Genomic DNA, 14,189 nt, shown 5'->3' on the forward strand with positions numbered 1-14,189 from the left:
GAAAACAACCTCTGAGATTTCCAGAACACAAGCACTTAAAAAAATGAAATATCATGGCTTTTTCCTCAATTCTTAAAAGACACTAACAGCAGCTCACATCTTTCCTGCACTGACCCTTCCATGAAGCCTTCCCCACATCTCTAGCCAATGTTGACCATGCTCTTCTCTTACCATGCAAGGTCCTGACATCCTGATCCTTTAGGAAATATGACTGGGGTTGACTGTCTTCCCAACTTGATTACAAGCTCCTCGATGATAAGAATCATTACTTTTCCTCCTTCTATCTCTCTTCTCCTTTACCTTTCCCAACTCATCCACTAGCTCCCAGCCTAGAAGACACTTGAGAAATACTGTCAGTTAATCTAAATTGAAAAACACTATTATTTAATGGAAATTTGAAAATTCCCTTTCTTTTCTTTGGATATTCCCTCTATCCTTTATTTCTTCTATCCCTTTTTCTAGCAAACTTCATGCTTTCCAAACAACTTTTTTCTTTTTTTGGCAAGGGAACCTCTAATCACTCAGCAAGCTCACTCCCCACACACATGTAGGGTCGATTCTTGGTTTGTGGTTAATAGAGTTGGTGCTCTTTCTTCAACCTTTGTTTGAAGATTTGAGGATTTACACAGAAGCCACTGGCTCTGTTTCCTTACAAGGTCATCTTGCCCCTGTCTGTATGAATCTCCAATGGCCCTTTCTCATTTACCTCCCCAAAATGTTTATAGGTTGTCTTGCTTAATCCTTTACTTCAACCCAGACCTTAATGACCACTTTTCTACCCTAAGTCCTCTCTGAGATCATTAGCTTCCTTCACAAGTTAGCGACAAGCCTCAGTGTTGCCTACAACCCACTTACAAGAAAATATGAGCTTCTATCCTAGGCATGTTTGTGATGCCACTGTAATTTTCTTATTATGTCTAGAGCTTATCAGTCTTTTCTCCTACACATTCTGGTCTCCTACCCCTTCTTCTCTGTCCTGCCCACCACCTTACCCCTCCCCCCCCAAGAAATGAATTGGTTTACCCAGCAGATTTAGTCTTACTTTGGCCAGCTTATTGTTTCAACGTGATGATGAAGTTGTTGGGCTTGAATACACAGTTTATTAATTTCCAGGCATTCATGATGTCTCCCTGTTGAGTGTAGTGTACATAGGTGTGCATGTGTCTACCTGTAGTAACTAACGTTCTTGGAGTTTGTAGTCCTGCTGGTAACAAAAAAGATGGAGTCAAGGTTAATTTGTGTTACTAGAGAATCATAGTTTTAGAGGCGTAAAGAAGGCTAGACTCCAACCTTGGCATTTGACAGATCGGGAAACAGGTAGAACAAGGTAAAAGGACTTGACCAGGGTCATAGAGCTAATCAAAAGAGGAACTCGGGCCACAGCTCAGAGCTGTCATATTTCAGTCCATGAAGGCCCTTTCCCCTCCTATATGTCCCTTCCCAAGGGCTCATACATGTGAAAACTCAGGATGTCCACATACAACCAAAATGCCTCACAGACCTGTAAACATGCTTAAACTGAGAAGATGGGGAGGTATGGTGTATGTAGCTTACAACACAGAGAATGTGCTGTGGAAATGATAGTAAAACTGCTATAATGAGGCTAAATTCGAATCCAAAGAGACCACACTACTCATCTTGCCTGTGCTGCCCATTCCTCCCCGTAGCACATTTTTTAAAAAGATGGATAGATTTCCCAAGGCACCTTGTTGAGATGGTCATATGATTTCCCTTTCGTTAGATCAATACAAAGTCATCCCTTAATTCTGTGAAAATAGCTTCTTCACACATCTCTGCACACACAGTCACACACACGTATAAGACATTGGCAGCAGGTACTTTTAATTTGCTGGAAAATATTTCTAAGAAGTCAAACAGCTCCAGCCCAATGAGCATGCCCTCCGATTGGCTGGCCAGACCAGTTGAGGGACCTGATTGGTCCCTGATCCTGAGGACCGATAAGAACGGCTATAAAATCCCTGGGTGCAGCTCTTGGGCCCCCAGTTTGCAAAAGCCAGAGGTGCAAGAAGCAGCGACTGCAGCAGCAAAAGCGCCAGCAGAAGCAGCATCAGCAGCAACAAAAAAAATCCTCATCAAATCCTCACCTAGGCGCTCAGTGTATCCAGATCCACATCTTCACTCAAGCCGGGAGAGGGAAAGAGGAAAGGGGGGGGAGGAAAAAAAAAAAAAAAAACCCAACAACTTAGCGGAAACTTCTCAGAGAATGCTCCAAAACTCAGCAGTGCTTCTGGTGCTGGTAATCAGTGCTTCTGCAACCCATGAGGCGGAGCAGAATGATTCTGTGAGCCCCAGGAAAGCCCGGGTGGCAGCTCAGAACTCAGGTAAGCGGCAAACCCAGGACCGGTTTCTCCCCCAAAGAGCTGTCCTCATTTGCCTCTCGCTTTTGCAACTGTGTCTGTGACGGCTGATCTTGATAATAAATGTGCTTCATGCCTGATGGCAATAAACTGCCAGTGTAATCCAATAGCCTTAGGAAGTGGAGCTCCTTTGTTTAATAAATTGCATGCAACTAACGAAGAAGCTGGGCGCTCTGCTGAGGGTATTTCATTGCATAAGCCTAGCCTGATTGCCTGAAATCTGGCACGTACCCTCTTGGGGTGGAGGGGGCGGGGGAAAGACTTGAATGTTGGCATGCTTCAAAGCGCTCTCTATACTTCCCAGAAGCTGAAGCTGATCTTAAGGTGAGACGTGACTTGTCTGATGCTGTCCCTCTTTCTTTACCCTGAAGACCCTATAACTTGACTGCCCTGCCCCTCCAGAGAACACACAGAAAGCTCCCTTTGCAGACTGATTTACGGAACCATAGCCCTCCAGTCTGACAAATCCAGGGCAGATTCAGAGAAAACCCTACACATCCCACCCTCGACACTGTTCCTTCTGTCCCTCCCTGCTCTCTCGGGCTCCATTCAGTCCCCACGCAGCCCCGTGGCTAGAGAGCCCCTCGAAAAAGAGTATCTGTGAAACGTAGCAGCTATTTCTCCAAGGGGGAGGTCTCACTCTAGCCCTGACTCCTTGAGCAGTTAATTGTGTATCATCTTGGTCTCTAAAGGAAAAGAGTCCTTAGGAAGCCGGCATTGACACCTCTGTCTTTGGACTTCGCTTGTCCAGCTTCCTCCCCTTCCGTGACTGCTCTCTCTCCCCCAACTGTCAGCAAAGATGGGCTCGCAGGTGTCCACATGCTGCAGACGCTGCTGCCCTCGGAAGAGCACAGGTCCCTGCCGAGGGGAGGGCTTTGCTTCACTTCCTTTTGTACTTAGTTGCTATAGAGATGCAGTGATTCACAATTCAAGCTTGCCTAAAACAATAGCAATCCTAATGCATATTAAAACTGCTTAAAGCAAAGTTATCATTTGAACCCGTGGAAATATATAATTAGGGAAATGACTTGTAACATCCCAGAGGCTGCGGGTGGTGGGAGGGGGAGGGGCCGCCTAACCGAACGGTGCTTTTGATCTCGGAGGAGACTCCTATGGTATGAAGGCTGCAGATCGTTTCTCGAGGAGCTGCTGCCAGAACTCCCCTCTTCTGTAGGAGAGAAATCACTTTTATGGAAGATCTTACCCAGAATGTAGAAAGCCTCATGCAAGTTCTCTGCGGTTTTCTTCCCGTCTTGCACAAGTGTTGCCTTGGCCTGGTTATTCTACACCTGTGTTTCTTTTTTCTTTTTTTTTTTTTTAAAAGGCTTTTAATATGAGAGAGATTATGCATACCTCTAAGCACTGTCCTATAGTGGGGGGTTGGGAGGAAACATGAACGGATCAGATTTCTTTCTGTCAATAGGAAGGTAAGTTAAAAGCCCTAAATCAGAAGGGTCTCCTAGTGGACTCCTGGCAAATTCTTCTCTGCCATTTAGACCAAAATTCCATCCTTATGACTCTGGAGTGTATTTTTTGGAAGCCAAATGGATTCCCTGGCCCTTCCTCCTCCTAAACTTGACTGCCCACCACTACCATCTACCTTCCCATGCTTTCAGCCTTTAAGGGATGCCCTTGGATTCTGCAGAGCTGCTTTAAGCACCGGGCATGCCTCATACTCCAACCTTACTTTTCCAGCCACCAAAACTGTGTGTGATGGTGAGACCAAGAGAGTGTATCTCCGAGGGGAAACTCATTCCCTCTCCTCCATGTTCTCTGGTTCTTATAAGCAAAAGGGATCTGCCTGTCCCCTCTCTTCCTCACTCCCACCCTGCTCGGAATGGGTCTATCTACTGGCCCCATCACAGACTTCTAGGATAAGTTCTTCTGACCCCTTTTCCTTGAATTTTGCCGCCACATCAACTTGATCCCTCCAGACTGTCCTCACCGTTTGACCCAGATTGGATGGATTTGTCTCTTTCAGCTGAAGTGGTTCGCTGCCTCAACAGCGCTCTGCAGGTTGGCTGTGGAGCTTTTGCATGCCTGGAAAACTCCACCTGTGACACAGATGGGATGTACGACATCTGTAAATCCTTCTTGTACAGCGCTGCTAAATTTGACACTCAGGTAATAAGACCTTGACCCCTGCTCACAACTGGCTGCTTGTCTTTAACAGTGTATGAGACTATTGTTCTTAGGAGCCAGGCTTGTAGGGAACCAGCTCTGCTTCTCAGCCTCCCCAGTCTAAATTCTCATCTCCAACGTGTGTACACACACACACACACACACACTTTTGGCCAAGAAATAGGTTCTATATAAGCCACTCTCCACCCACTCTAATGCACAATTGCAACAGGCTGACAGAGGCTGTCTTCTAAGGGAGGGGTGATGAGCGGAAAATCTTTGCCTCTTCAAGTGGAAATAAAAATGTTCTTCTAACAAAGAAGTTCTTCTCACGAAGAGCCAGCATACTAGCTTTTTTTTTTTTTTTGGTTTTTTTTTACTAGCTTGTGATTTGAGTTATCAAATCTCAATCCCAAGAATACAAAGCCATATTATGGCTATTTTTAGGCTGAAGGGTAGTTGTTTATGGTTCATCTCTTTTTCTCGTCTCGTTTCATTTCTATGTAGCTCAATTCTCAAGGTACTCTAAGGGAATAGGGACTTTTTAAAATATCTTGGTCGCAGGGTACAGTTCGCTTATTGCAAGGACATGCAGAGAGGGCCATGAGACAGTGCCAAGGTGAGCCCCCTTAAGTTCCACATATCATAGGCCCTGTCCTCTCTTGTCAGCTCAAGCTAAATCGTGTCCTCCTACCCCCCTTCCTCGGCAGGGAAAAGCATTTGTCAAAGAGAGCTTAAAGTGCATCGCCAACGGGGTCACCTCCAAGGTCTTCCTGGCCATTCGGAGGTGCTCCACTTTCCAGAGGATGATTGCTGAGGTGCAGGAAGAGTGCTACAGCAAGCTGAACGTGTGTAGTGTCGCCAAGCGGAACCCTGAAGCCATCACGGAAGTCGTCCAGCTCCCTAATCACTACTCCAACAGGTACAAAATGAGTCCACTCGTTCGGCAGTTCAGGGGGAGGGGGAGTGGCTGGTCGGCAGAGCCAGACACAGAAGGAGTTAAATTGCCACAGTGATGCTCTTATTTTAGCTTGCAGTCTTCCCAGCTTTTGCAGGAAAAAAATATGTTTGTGATTGGTTGTGACAGCTTAAGCAGCCTGGATTTTTTTTTTTTTTCCACTGTTATAGGAAAAGTCTCTCCATGCAGCTAATAGAAAACTTCATCTGCAGCATCCCTGGGTGCATTGTCCATTTCCTTCCATAAGCCTGAAGGGAATTGTGAAGTTTATGGAAACAAGATTCTGAGATATCAAATTGGGCTGAAATCATGACTATGCACAGTACAATTGGCCATTATGAAAACCTTAGTCAAATGTCATAATGCAGAGTTTTAGAACTGCATATATTTGAGTCCATCCTAAGCCCAATCAGATATTTCACTGGGTAGCCCAGAGCGAACCATCTGACTTCAGTGGGACTCAAATTTCCTTTGGGAAAAGTGAAGTGGCTAGACTAGATGATTCCTATGGTCCCTTCCAGGTCTGTTATCCCATTTGTCTAGTCCAAGATTTCCTGGAATGATGTTCTGGTGACTACCCAGATCACATTCTCATCTTAGTATTCTAAACTGATCCCAAGCCACTGAGCTAGTAATATCTGAGCATCGTGCCTTTCTGTGCCCTTGACTCACTGTCTTTACCAGCCAGGAGTGAACATCTAAGACATGAGATGGCAGACATGCTCATTCCATGGCGTAGAAAGTTTTCTGGCAAGACCTGGGCTTCCCCATATGTGATCAAGTTCAGAAAGGTGCTGATGGGGCTAGCATGGAGGCATGGCAGGGCCAGTGCAGAATGGTCAAGTTCAGCCTACTGTGATGCCACTGACTTGATTCCTAGTCCTGAAGTGCTGTGATTCTTTGACTCTCCAGCCAAATCTGCACATATTCACAAAGATCAGACCTTACGTGTTATTCTGACCACAGGAGCGCTAACGCAGACTTACCTGATTAATTTCCTAGCCAGATGCTGCCACCCTTCTTCCGGTACTGGCAATAACCTAGGCCTACTGGGGCTTACCAGTGGGTTAGTCATGTACATACATGCAACTGGAAAACGAGAAAAGTGGCTCCTCCTCGGGGAAAGGTTAAGGTCTCTGACGTTAAACTTTGTAAATTTCTGATTCACTCTTAACTACAGATCATTGTTCTTCAGAACCTCATGTCAGTTTATAAAAATCGTTTGTTCAGTCCTTGGAAGTGACTCTGTCATGGTCCTAACTGATTTTCTGAGAACAGGAAAATCAAATTCAGCATTTATCTCAAGTGCCCTGTCTCTTTAGTGTTTGTGTGGTAGCTGGGGGGCAGGAATATGTTAGCACAGTCATTATTACAAGTTTTGATCTTTAATGGTCCAGTGACAATTCATGATCTATAATATGGCATGTGGCCAGTTTTGAGACAATATTAATATCTCGAATTCAACTGAGGTAACATCTTCCATTGTGAAGAGGAGGTCTTACAGAAAGGAGAATACAAATTCTGGACTGGTGATCCTAACAATCTAAGAAGAGACTAGTAATCGGAGTTTTTAACCAGGCCATTGTTCTTTTCAATAGGTGCCTTGTTTTCACCACCTTTAGAAAATGGTCACAGGAGTTTAGTTATCTCCCTTTATCATCTTAGAAGAATCATCCTTATTAAGGAAGGTCATCTCTTGAAGACTAGAATCCTCCATGCAGCTCTCACCTTTCTCCAGTTATTTCACTTGAACTGGCTAATATTATTCCTACTCAGAGCTAGAGATTTCCGGTTCCATGCTGGGCTCGATTTGCTCTATTTAATCTCCTCACTCTTCTGAAACATCCTGCTTTCCCAGCCTCTGTCCCACCATAGATACACACTACGTCTTGCCAGTTGGCAAAGAATTGTGAAAGGAAGTAGTTACAGGTTCATTCCACCTTCCTGTGACTTATCTAGCATGAGATTTGGGCCTGGGAGAATCCAAAAGCCTGTGACTGGACCAGGAGCCAGAACAGGGAGGTTTTCCATGACAGAAATGCACTTAGAACACAAAGGATAGCTGGAGTGTCCCCCTGGCTGAATTTGCAAACTCTACTTTCAACCAGGAGGGAAGCAGGCATAATTGATCGGGCAGGCTGGACAGCATGAGGCCTGAGAAGAAATTATACCAATCCAGATCCAGATGGGAAAACTGACAAAGCTTCCAACTCTCTAGGGCATGGATAAGGAACAGGAAACAGAAGAATAATATTGATCAAGGGAAACAAAGGACTATTTATAAACCTTCACACAGAACGTTCCTAGGCAGTATGTGTGTATTTGGGTAAGCATGGCTGAAACAGTAGCTATGGAGAATATCTGATCTTATTCTTTACTGAGGAAAAAAGTCACTGATGGAATTTTCAAAGGGGGAGGAAAGAAACATGCTTTAAAGGGTCCTTCCAGGCTGGGTGATCTGAACACTTAGTTCATTAAGTCTTGGGAGTACATCTCACCACCACTCCCCATAAAGATGAAAAAAGGAGTCCTCTTAAATAGTTGTAACTCTTCCTGCCAAGGATGGGCCTTAAGCAGAGCTGCACTATTTTTTTGTTAAATTCAGAAGGAGCATAGATACTGAACCCCAGAAACATAAAATGTCATAGCTGTAAATGACCATAAAGGTTATCTAGACTAACTGCCTCATTTTACTGATTAAAGATCAGAGACCCAGAGAGAGGGGTGACCTGCTGAAGGTCACACAGCTAGTGAATGACAGAGTTGAGCCTAGAATTCACACAGCCCTGCGCCAGGCTATTTGATTTCCACTTCAAAAATGGCATCCAGTAAGACCTGCAGATAATATCCACAATCCAAAAGTGGAATTCCAAGTAGAATGGAATAAATGTACCCCCTGGTGATCAACAATTAAATTTGTGTACATCTCTCACCAATAGCTATAGTAATATCAAGTCTTGGTCCAAGACAGGGATCAAGAAATACATGACAATTGCTAAGTCAACTTTCGCTGAAGACACAATCTCTTCAGTAACCTCACTGAGTGGCTTAGAGATAGGAAAGGTCTGTCTCATCAGCCCACACAACCCCAGAGGTCAATGCCATATTCCAGCCCTTAATGGAGAGGCGTGGGATTAATCTATTGCTTGCTCAGGCAAACGGTGTCGTCACTGAGGCAGCCTGATAGGTTTCCCACACTTGCAGGAGCCTCTACTGGAGCCATGGTTGTTATCTATTCCAAGGAGCTCTCTTAGCCTGCCCTCGCTGAGGTAACCAGCTCCATGGGAGAAGCTAAGGGTAGATTTGGGGGGAGTCACTAAGAACAGTCAGGCTGGCAAGGGTCATCCTCAAGAAGCACCAAGAACAGGTGGCCTATTAGGGCCAGCAGAGAAAGTAACAGTAAAGGTAGGCTCTCTCAGAGATGGAGAAGAGGTGTTTTGACAAAGTGGGGGCCAGAAGAACACGTCTGACCTTAAAGAGGTGAGGCTAGTTACAGAAGCTTAGTTTCCTTACTGGTGTTAGACTTCTTCACCCAGACTAGAGTTTTCAATGTTGATATAAGGAAAGATCATCCTCTCCAGCCCATTTGGAAGATCATTTGGTGTGAACAGTTCTTTCTTTCTAGAAGCGGAAGGGTTAACTTCTAAGTTATAAAGTCCTTATTGTGGGGCAGGAAGATGAGGGGTCAGAAACCTTATTCTCTAGAATCTAATCACCCTTTGAAATAGACAAAGAGATCCAGGGGACCCACACCCTAGCAGAGCCCAAGAGATGCCTGGGGATCTGTGTGGGTGTGTAGATGTCTGAAGCTGATGATACAAAGTAGTTTATTCTCAGTTTTTCCAAAACCACTTTTCTCCCCATTTCCCCATCCAAGTGAGATCTGTTTTGACTCATGTGCTTTATAATTCCAAAGGGTTGGAAAATGTGTCTCTGTGCCAGGGAATCCCAGTTTTAACAACAGCTGGATATAATCCTCCCTCATGGGAGGGGTAGAGCCAGGACTATATCAGAGACCCAGACACATTTCTCCCTCCATGCCCAGCTTCGTTCTGCTGCCTCACAGAAGGGTGATGGCTTTGCTTCAGTGCCCACATTCCACTCTATTTACTGTACATCCTTGAAAGGACCTCTCTGGGGGGTTAAGTTATTCTGGAAAGATGTTTGATCCTGTGCTCTGTGAGGTGAGTTAAAAATAAACAGGTTTCTTTTCACGGAAGATCTTGTGGTCCGGCAGTCCTCGGGCTCCTCTGAGGAAAGGGTCTCTCCACATAAATGCTGCAGACCACCGTCATTAGGACAGTCCCTAATTAGTGAACACAGAGCTAATGGGTTCTGACAACCGCCACCTCGAAATGGAGCAAATGCATTCCAATTCAAATTGGAAAATACCCGAAGTGTCTTCCCAAAGAATAGGACGAGTAATTTATATGCCTTAACTATTAGACAGTTTACTGATAAAAGGTCAATGACACGGTTTAAGTGTGTTCTCTATGTCATAAAAGACTCCATCTTTTTTTGGTAGTTTCCATGCTGTCTAACCCATATGTACTGATGTTTCAAAAACCTGCATCAAAGGGAGTATTACCTAGGACTATTTGCTGTACAACATTTACACAATTGTTTTCACATCTTCTGCACTGTCATTTTATGTGTGGAAACATGCCCTGTGACTATTTAAAATGATTAAACCATAGTCTTCAGGAAAAAATATATATTAGACAGTTTTATCCTTTCTGAGCCGTAACAGTTAGCTGCAGCATTTTGGAGGCTTAAAGAACTTGCACCAAAGACGAAGGAAATTTATACCAAACACAAATTCTTTTGTAAAACTTACCAGAAGACCTACAGATAATTTTTTCTTTTGGGAATCATGACATTGGAAAGAACTCTATTTTGAAAGCTCCATTCTCTCAGTGGCCACAAAATAAATCAACAGAATGACAGTGAGCCGGCACTATAACCCTAGGACATGGGCACATGAGAGATACAAAGAATAAGGACACATATCCTGCCTTCAGTAAGTTTACAGCCTAGTCAGGAAAACAAAACCATCAGTAAACCATCAAATGCTGACCTGTGCGATGGTAACCCAATATCTATAAAACATCCCAAAAAAAGGAGAGGCCAGCAAAATCTAGAGCAGTGGGAGAAGGCTTCTTGAAACTATTGAAGCACAAACCACTAAGCATCACCAATCTTTCTATTTAAGTATCCTTGTTGCCTGGCATTTGGCCCTCTGACTGCAATATACCTTTGCAAGAAGACTGAAAATGAGGTGAGACAATAGCCTTCAGAGAGGCTAGCCAAGTGTATGATAGGGAAATTAGATTGAGTAGAAAAATGCATGAGATACTGAAGACAGGGATCTCCTTTAAAAATAGAAATTTAGGGACTTCCCTGGAAGTCCAGTGGTTAGGGCTCCACACTTCCACTGCAGGGGGCACGGGTTTGATCCCTGGTCAGGGAACTAAAATCCCCCATGCCACTCGGCACGGCCAAAAAAGAAAAAAAAGATAGAAATTAATCAGAATATGCACACACACACACACCACCAAGAAAAAGGAAAATCGCAAAGAGGCACCAAAATAACTGCAAATGATTGCATCCATGTGCAGTGACTATTAAAACATAAGTGTGAGTGTTGGGTCACCTCATACATTTGACTAAGTCCTGCTTCGACCACTAGCCCATTGTATGACCTCAGACAAGTCACTTCAGCTCTCCCACCTTAGTTTCTTCTCTGTACAATGAAATGATGAAAGAGTCATTAAATCATCTCTGCGATCCCATCTAGCTCCATGATTCTCTTTTTCTAAAAATTTTAGACATTGCCACGAGCCTACTATTCAAAGTAAGATCTCAGTCTCCTGAGCTTTAAACATGAACACAGAGCTGTCTTGCGCTGGGTGGTAAATCCAGGCAGCGCAAGCACTCACACTAAGAAGACACTGCCTAAAGGTTAGAAGCAAAAGCCACCTTCAGCTGAGGCAACTATTCGTGGGTGCTTGATCTGGCCATTCAGGACGGGTGTTGACTGGAGCCCAGATGAAAGCCTGGGTCTTGCCTTGCTCTCACTGAATGACCCTCTCTTTCCCAATGCAGATACTATAACAGACTCGTCCGAAGCCTACTGGAATGTGATGAAGACACAGTCAGCACAATCAGAGACAGCCTGATGGAGAAAATCGGACCCAACATGGCCAGCCTCTTTCACATCCTGCAGACAGACCACTGTGCCCACACACACCAGCGAGCTGACTTCAACAGGAGGCGTGCCAACGAGCCACAGAAGCTGAAAGTCCTCCTCAGGAACCTCCGAGGTGAGGTGGCCTCTCCCTCCCTCATCAAACGCACCTCCCACGAGAGTGCATAGCCGGGGAGAGGTATTCACAACCTCACCAAACTACGATCATTTTAAGGGTGTTCGCTCACCAACTTCGAGTGTACTGTGCCTGGTTTGATTTTTTTAAGTAGTTCCTATTTTCTATCCCCCCCTTAAAAAAAAAATTGCATGAAACTAGGCTTCTGTAATCAATCTCTCAACATTCTTCGATGGCGGCATTCTCACCAACAGAACACGTGTGATCTTTCTGCCTCTCCTCAGGAGAAAGTGGCCTCTTTTCCCACTTTCCTCTACCAGGTCTTTTCCCAGCTCCCCTCCAATGACTCTCAAACGCAAAACATTCATGTAATTCCCCAGACTTTGTAATTTGAAGATGTGGAACCCTTTAGAATGGTTGCCCCAGTAGAGTTAGCTGGTAAGAAGCAACTTAATTTAAATGCATGTCTTAAAACGCTCATAAAGATGCTCAGTGGAATTCGTGTTATGAATCTGTGCTGGCCATGGACGAATATGAATGTCATATTTGAATTCTTGATCTCTCATGAGCTAGTGTCTTACGGTCTTGATCCTCAATGTCTAATTTCCTTCCCAACACATTTACCAAATTGCTCGAGCCTGGCTCTTCAACCAGACTTGGAGCCTGCATCTTCTTGCATCTAATGAAAAACAAAAAGCTAACATCTCTATGTACTGTAACTGCTCAGAGCTTTAAAAGTATCTTTAACAATTGTCTTAAATCCAGAGAATCTTAAGGTCTAACTGTGGAATATAAATAGGTGAAAACTAATGTACTGTACATAAATTCCAGAGGACTCTGCTTAAACGAAGCAGTATATAATAACTTTATTGCATATAGATTTAGTTTTGTAACTTAGCTTTATTTTTCTTTTCCTGGGAATGGAATAACTATCTCACTTCCAGATATCCACGTAAATGCTCCTTGTGGCCTTTTTTATAACTAAGGGGGTAGAAGTAGTTTTATTCAACATCAAAACTTAAGATGGGCCTGTATGAGATAGGAAAAACCAACAGGTTTATCTGAAGGACCCCAGGCAAGATGTTAATCTCCCAGCCCACCTCAACCCAGAGGCTACTCTTGACTTAGACCTATCCTGAAACAGCTCTGTCACATCCAACTGAGAATTACAGGAACCAAAAAGAGCATCCCTTTGGGCTTGGACCACTTAGAGTGTGATAAGGCCTGCTATACCTTGGGAAGTGGCAGTTCTTGACTTTCTGCCTTTCATCAGTGCCTGGTACTCTGGCAGCCTGATGATGGGGTAGGAGGCTTTCCATTAACTCAATCAGGAATGAGTCAATCAGCCTTTGGGTCTTTAGTTTGGGGGACTTGGGGCTGAGGGGGTATAAATAACCCTGGGCTGTCCAGCCTTAATAGACTCCTCTTACATTTTTGTCCTGTAGCACGCTGCCTGCCAAAGTAGTCCTGGCAGCTGGGCTATCTCTGTAGGATTGCAAAAAAGAAAAAAGAAAAAAAAAAAATGAAAGAAAGAGGAAAAAAAGAGCTGGCGGTTTGATCATTTCTGCCGTGATGTTTACAAGATGGCGACCACCAAAGCCAAATGATTAACCTAGCTATGAACAACAGTAGTTTCTCAGGGTCACTGTCCTTGAACCCAACAGTCCCTTAGGAGCGTCACTGCCCACCAAAGGTCAATGTTGAGAGAGGGAGAGGGAGGAGGGGTAGGACTGTAAGGGCCACTCCAAACTCGCTTAGGTAGAAACCATTGGTGCTTGACTCTCACTAGGATAAACTCCAGATTTGCCCAAATCGAGTGTTAGGGATGCTGGTGGGAGGAGGGGGGGCACATCCCCAGAAAAACGAAAAAGCAATACAACTTTACCACAAAGCCTTTAAAACCAGTAACGTGCTGCTCAAGGACCAAGAGCGAATGCAACAGACCCAGCAGCAGCACAAGCGTGGCTGCCTTTGTCCCCACACAGCCTCTCAGCGTGCTGACATCAGATCGTTAAGAGCATTTTTATACTCAGAACTGTCCCATCCCCAGGTCCCCAGACATATGGACACTGCCTTAGCCTCTTGGAAATCAGGTAGATCATACTCTAAGTTGACTATCCCTCTCCCTCCCTCACCCATTTCTCCCCTGCAGGCAAGGCTGGCTTCTCCAAACCAGAAAAGCTATTACAGTTTTGTGTGTTGTGTCCATTTCTCAAACCCACTAAGCCAGGACCCCAATGCGATGAGTAGTTCATGAGTATTCCTAACAAAATTCTCTCTTACTTCCGTCCAGTGGATTCTCTTTGATTTGCTGTGACCTCTTCAAACCGTGGTACCCCCCTCCTTTTCTCCCCACAATAATATTTATATATGTATCTATAATACATATATCTACACATATGGAAAGAA

The 14,189-nt window shown here is 44.4% G+C and overlaps 1 protein-coding gene across 1 annotated transcript; it reads left to right on the forward strand.

The window, feature by feature from the left end:
* Nucleotides 1-2,008: 2,008 nt before the first annotated feature.
* Nucleotides 2,009-13,643, forward strand: STC1 (stanniocalcin 1). The gene is made up of 4 exons (XM_036856661.1): nt 2,009-2,342; nt 4,360-4,502; nt 5,210-5,421; nt 11,563-13,643. Exons 1-4 carry the CDS (start codon nt 2,225-2,227, stop codon nt 11,831-11,833), a joined length of 744 nt encoding a protein of 247 aa, XP_036712556.1. The 5' UTR covers nt 2,009-2,224; the 3' UTR covers nt 11,834-13,643.
* Nucleotides 13,644-14,189: the final 546 nt, after the last annotated feature.

Source organism: Balaenoptera musculus, chromosome 6, assembly GCF_009873245.2.
Source record: "Balaenoptera musculus isolate JJ_BM4_2016_0621 chromosome 6, mBalMus1.pri.v3, whole genome shotgun sequence".
In the NCBI taxonomy this organism is placed as follows: Eukaryota; Metazoa; Chordata; class Mammalia; order Artiodactyla; family Balaenopteridae; genus Balaenoptera; species Balaenoptera musculus.

Bases quoted from the DNA above. Each gene is read 5' to 3' on its own strand.
- STC1 (XM_036856661.1), top strand. From the start codon at position 2,225: ATGCTCCAAAACTCAGCAGTGCTTCTGGTGCTGGTAATCAGTGCTTCT. The intron at 4,503-5,209 runs GTAATAAGACCT...CTTCCTCGGCAG, and splicing joins CTGCTAAATTTGACACTCAG to GGAAAAGCATTTGTCAAAGA. The intron at 5,422-11,562 runs GTACAAAATGAG...TTCCCAATGCAG, and splicing joins CCTAATCACTACTCCAACAG to ATACTATAACAGACTCGTCC.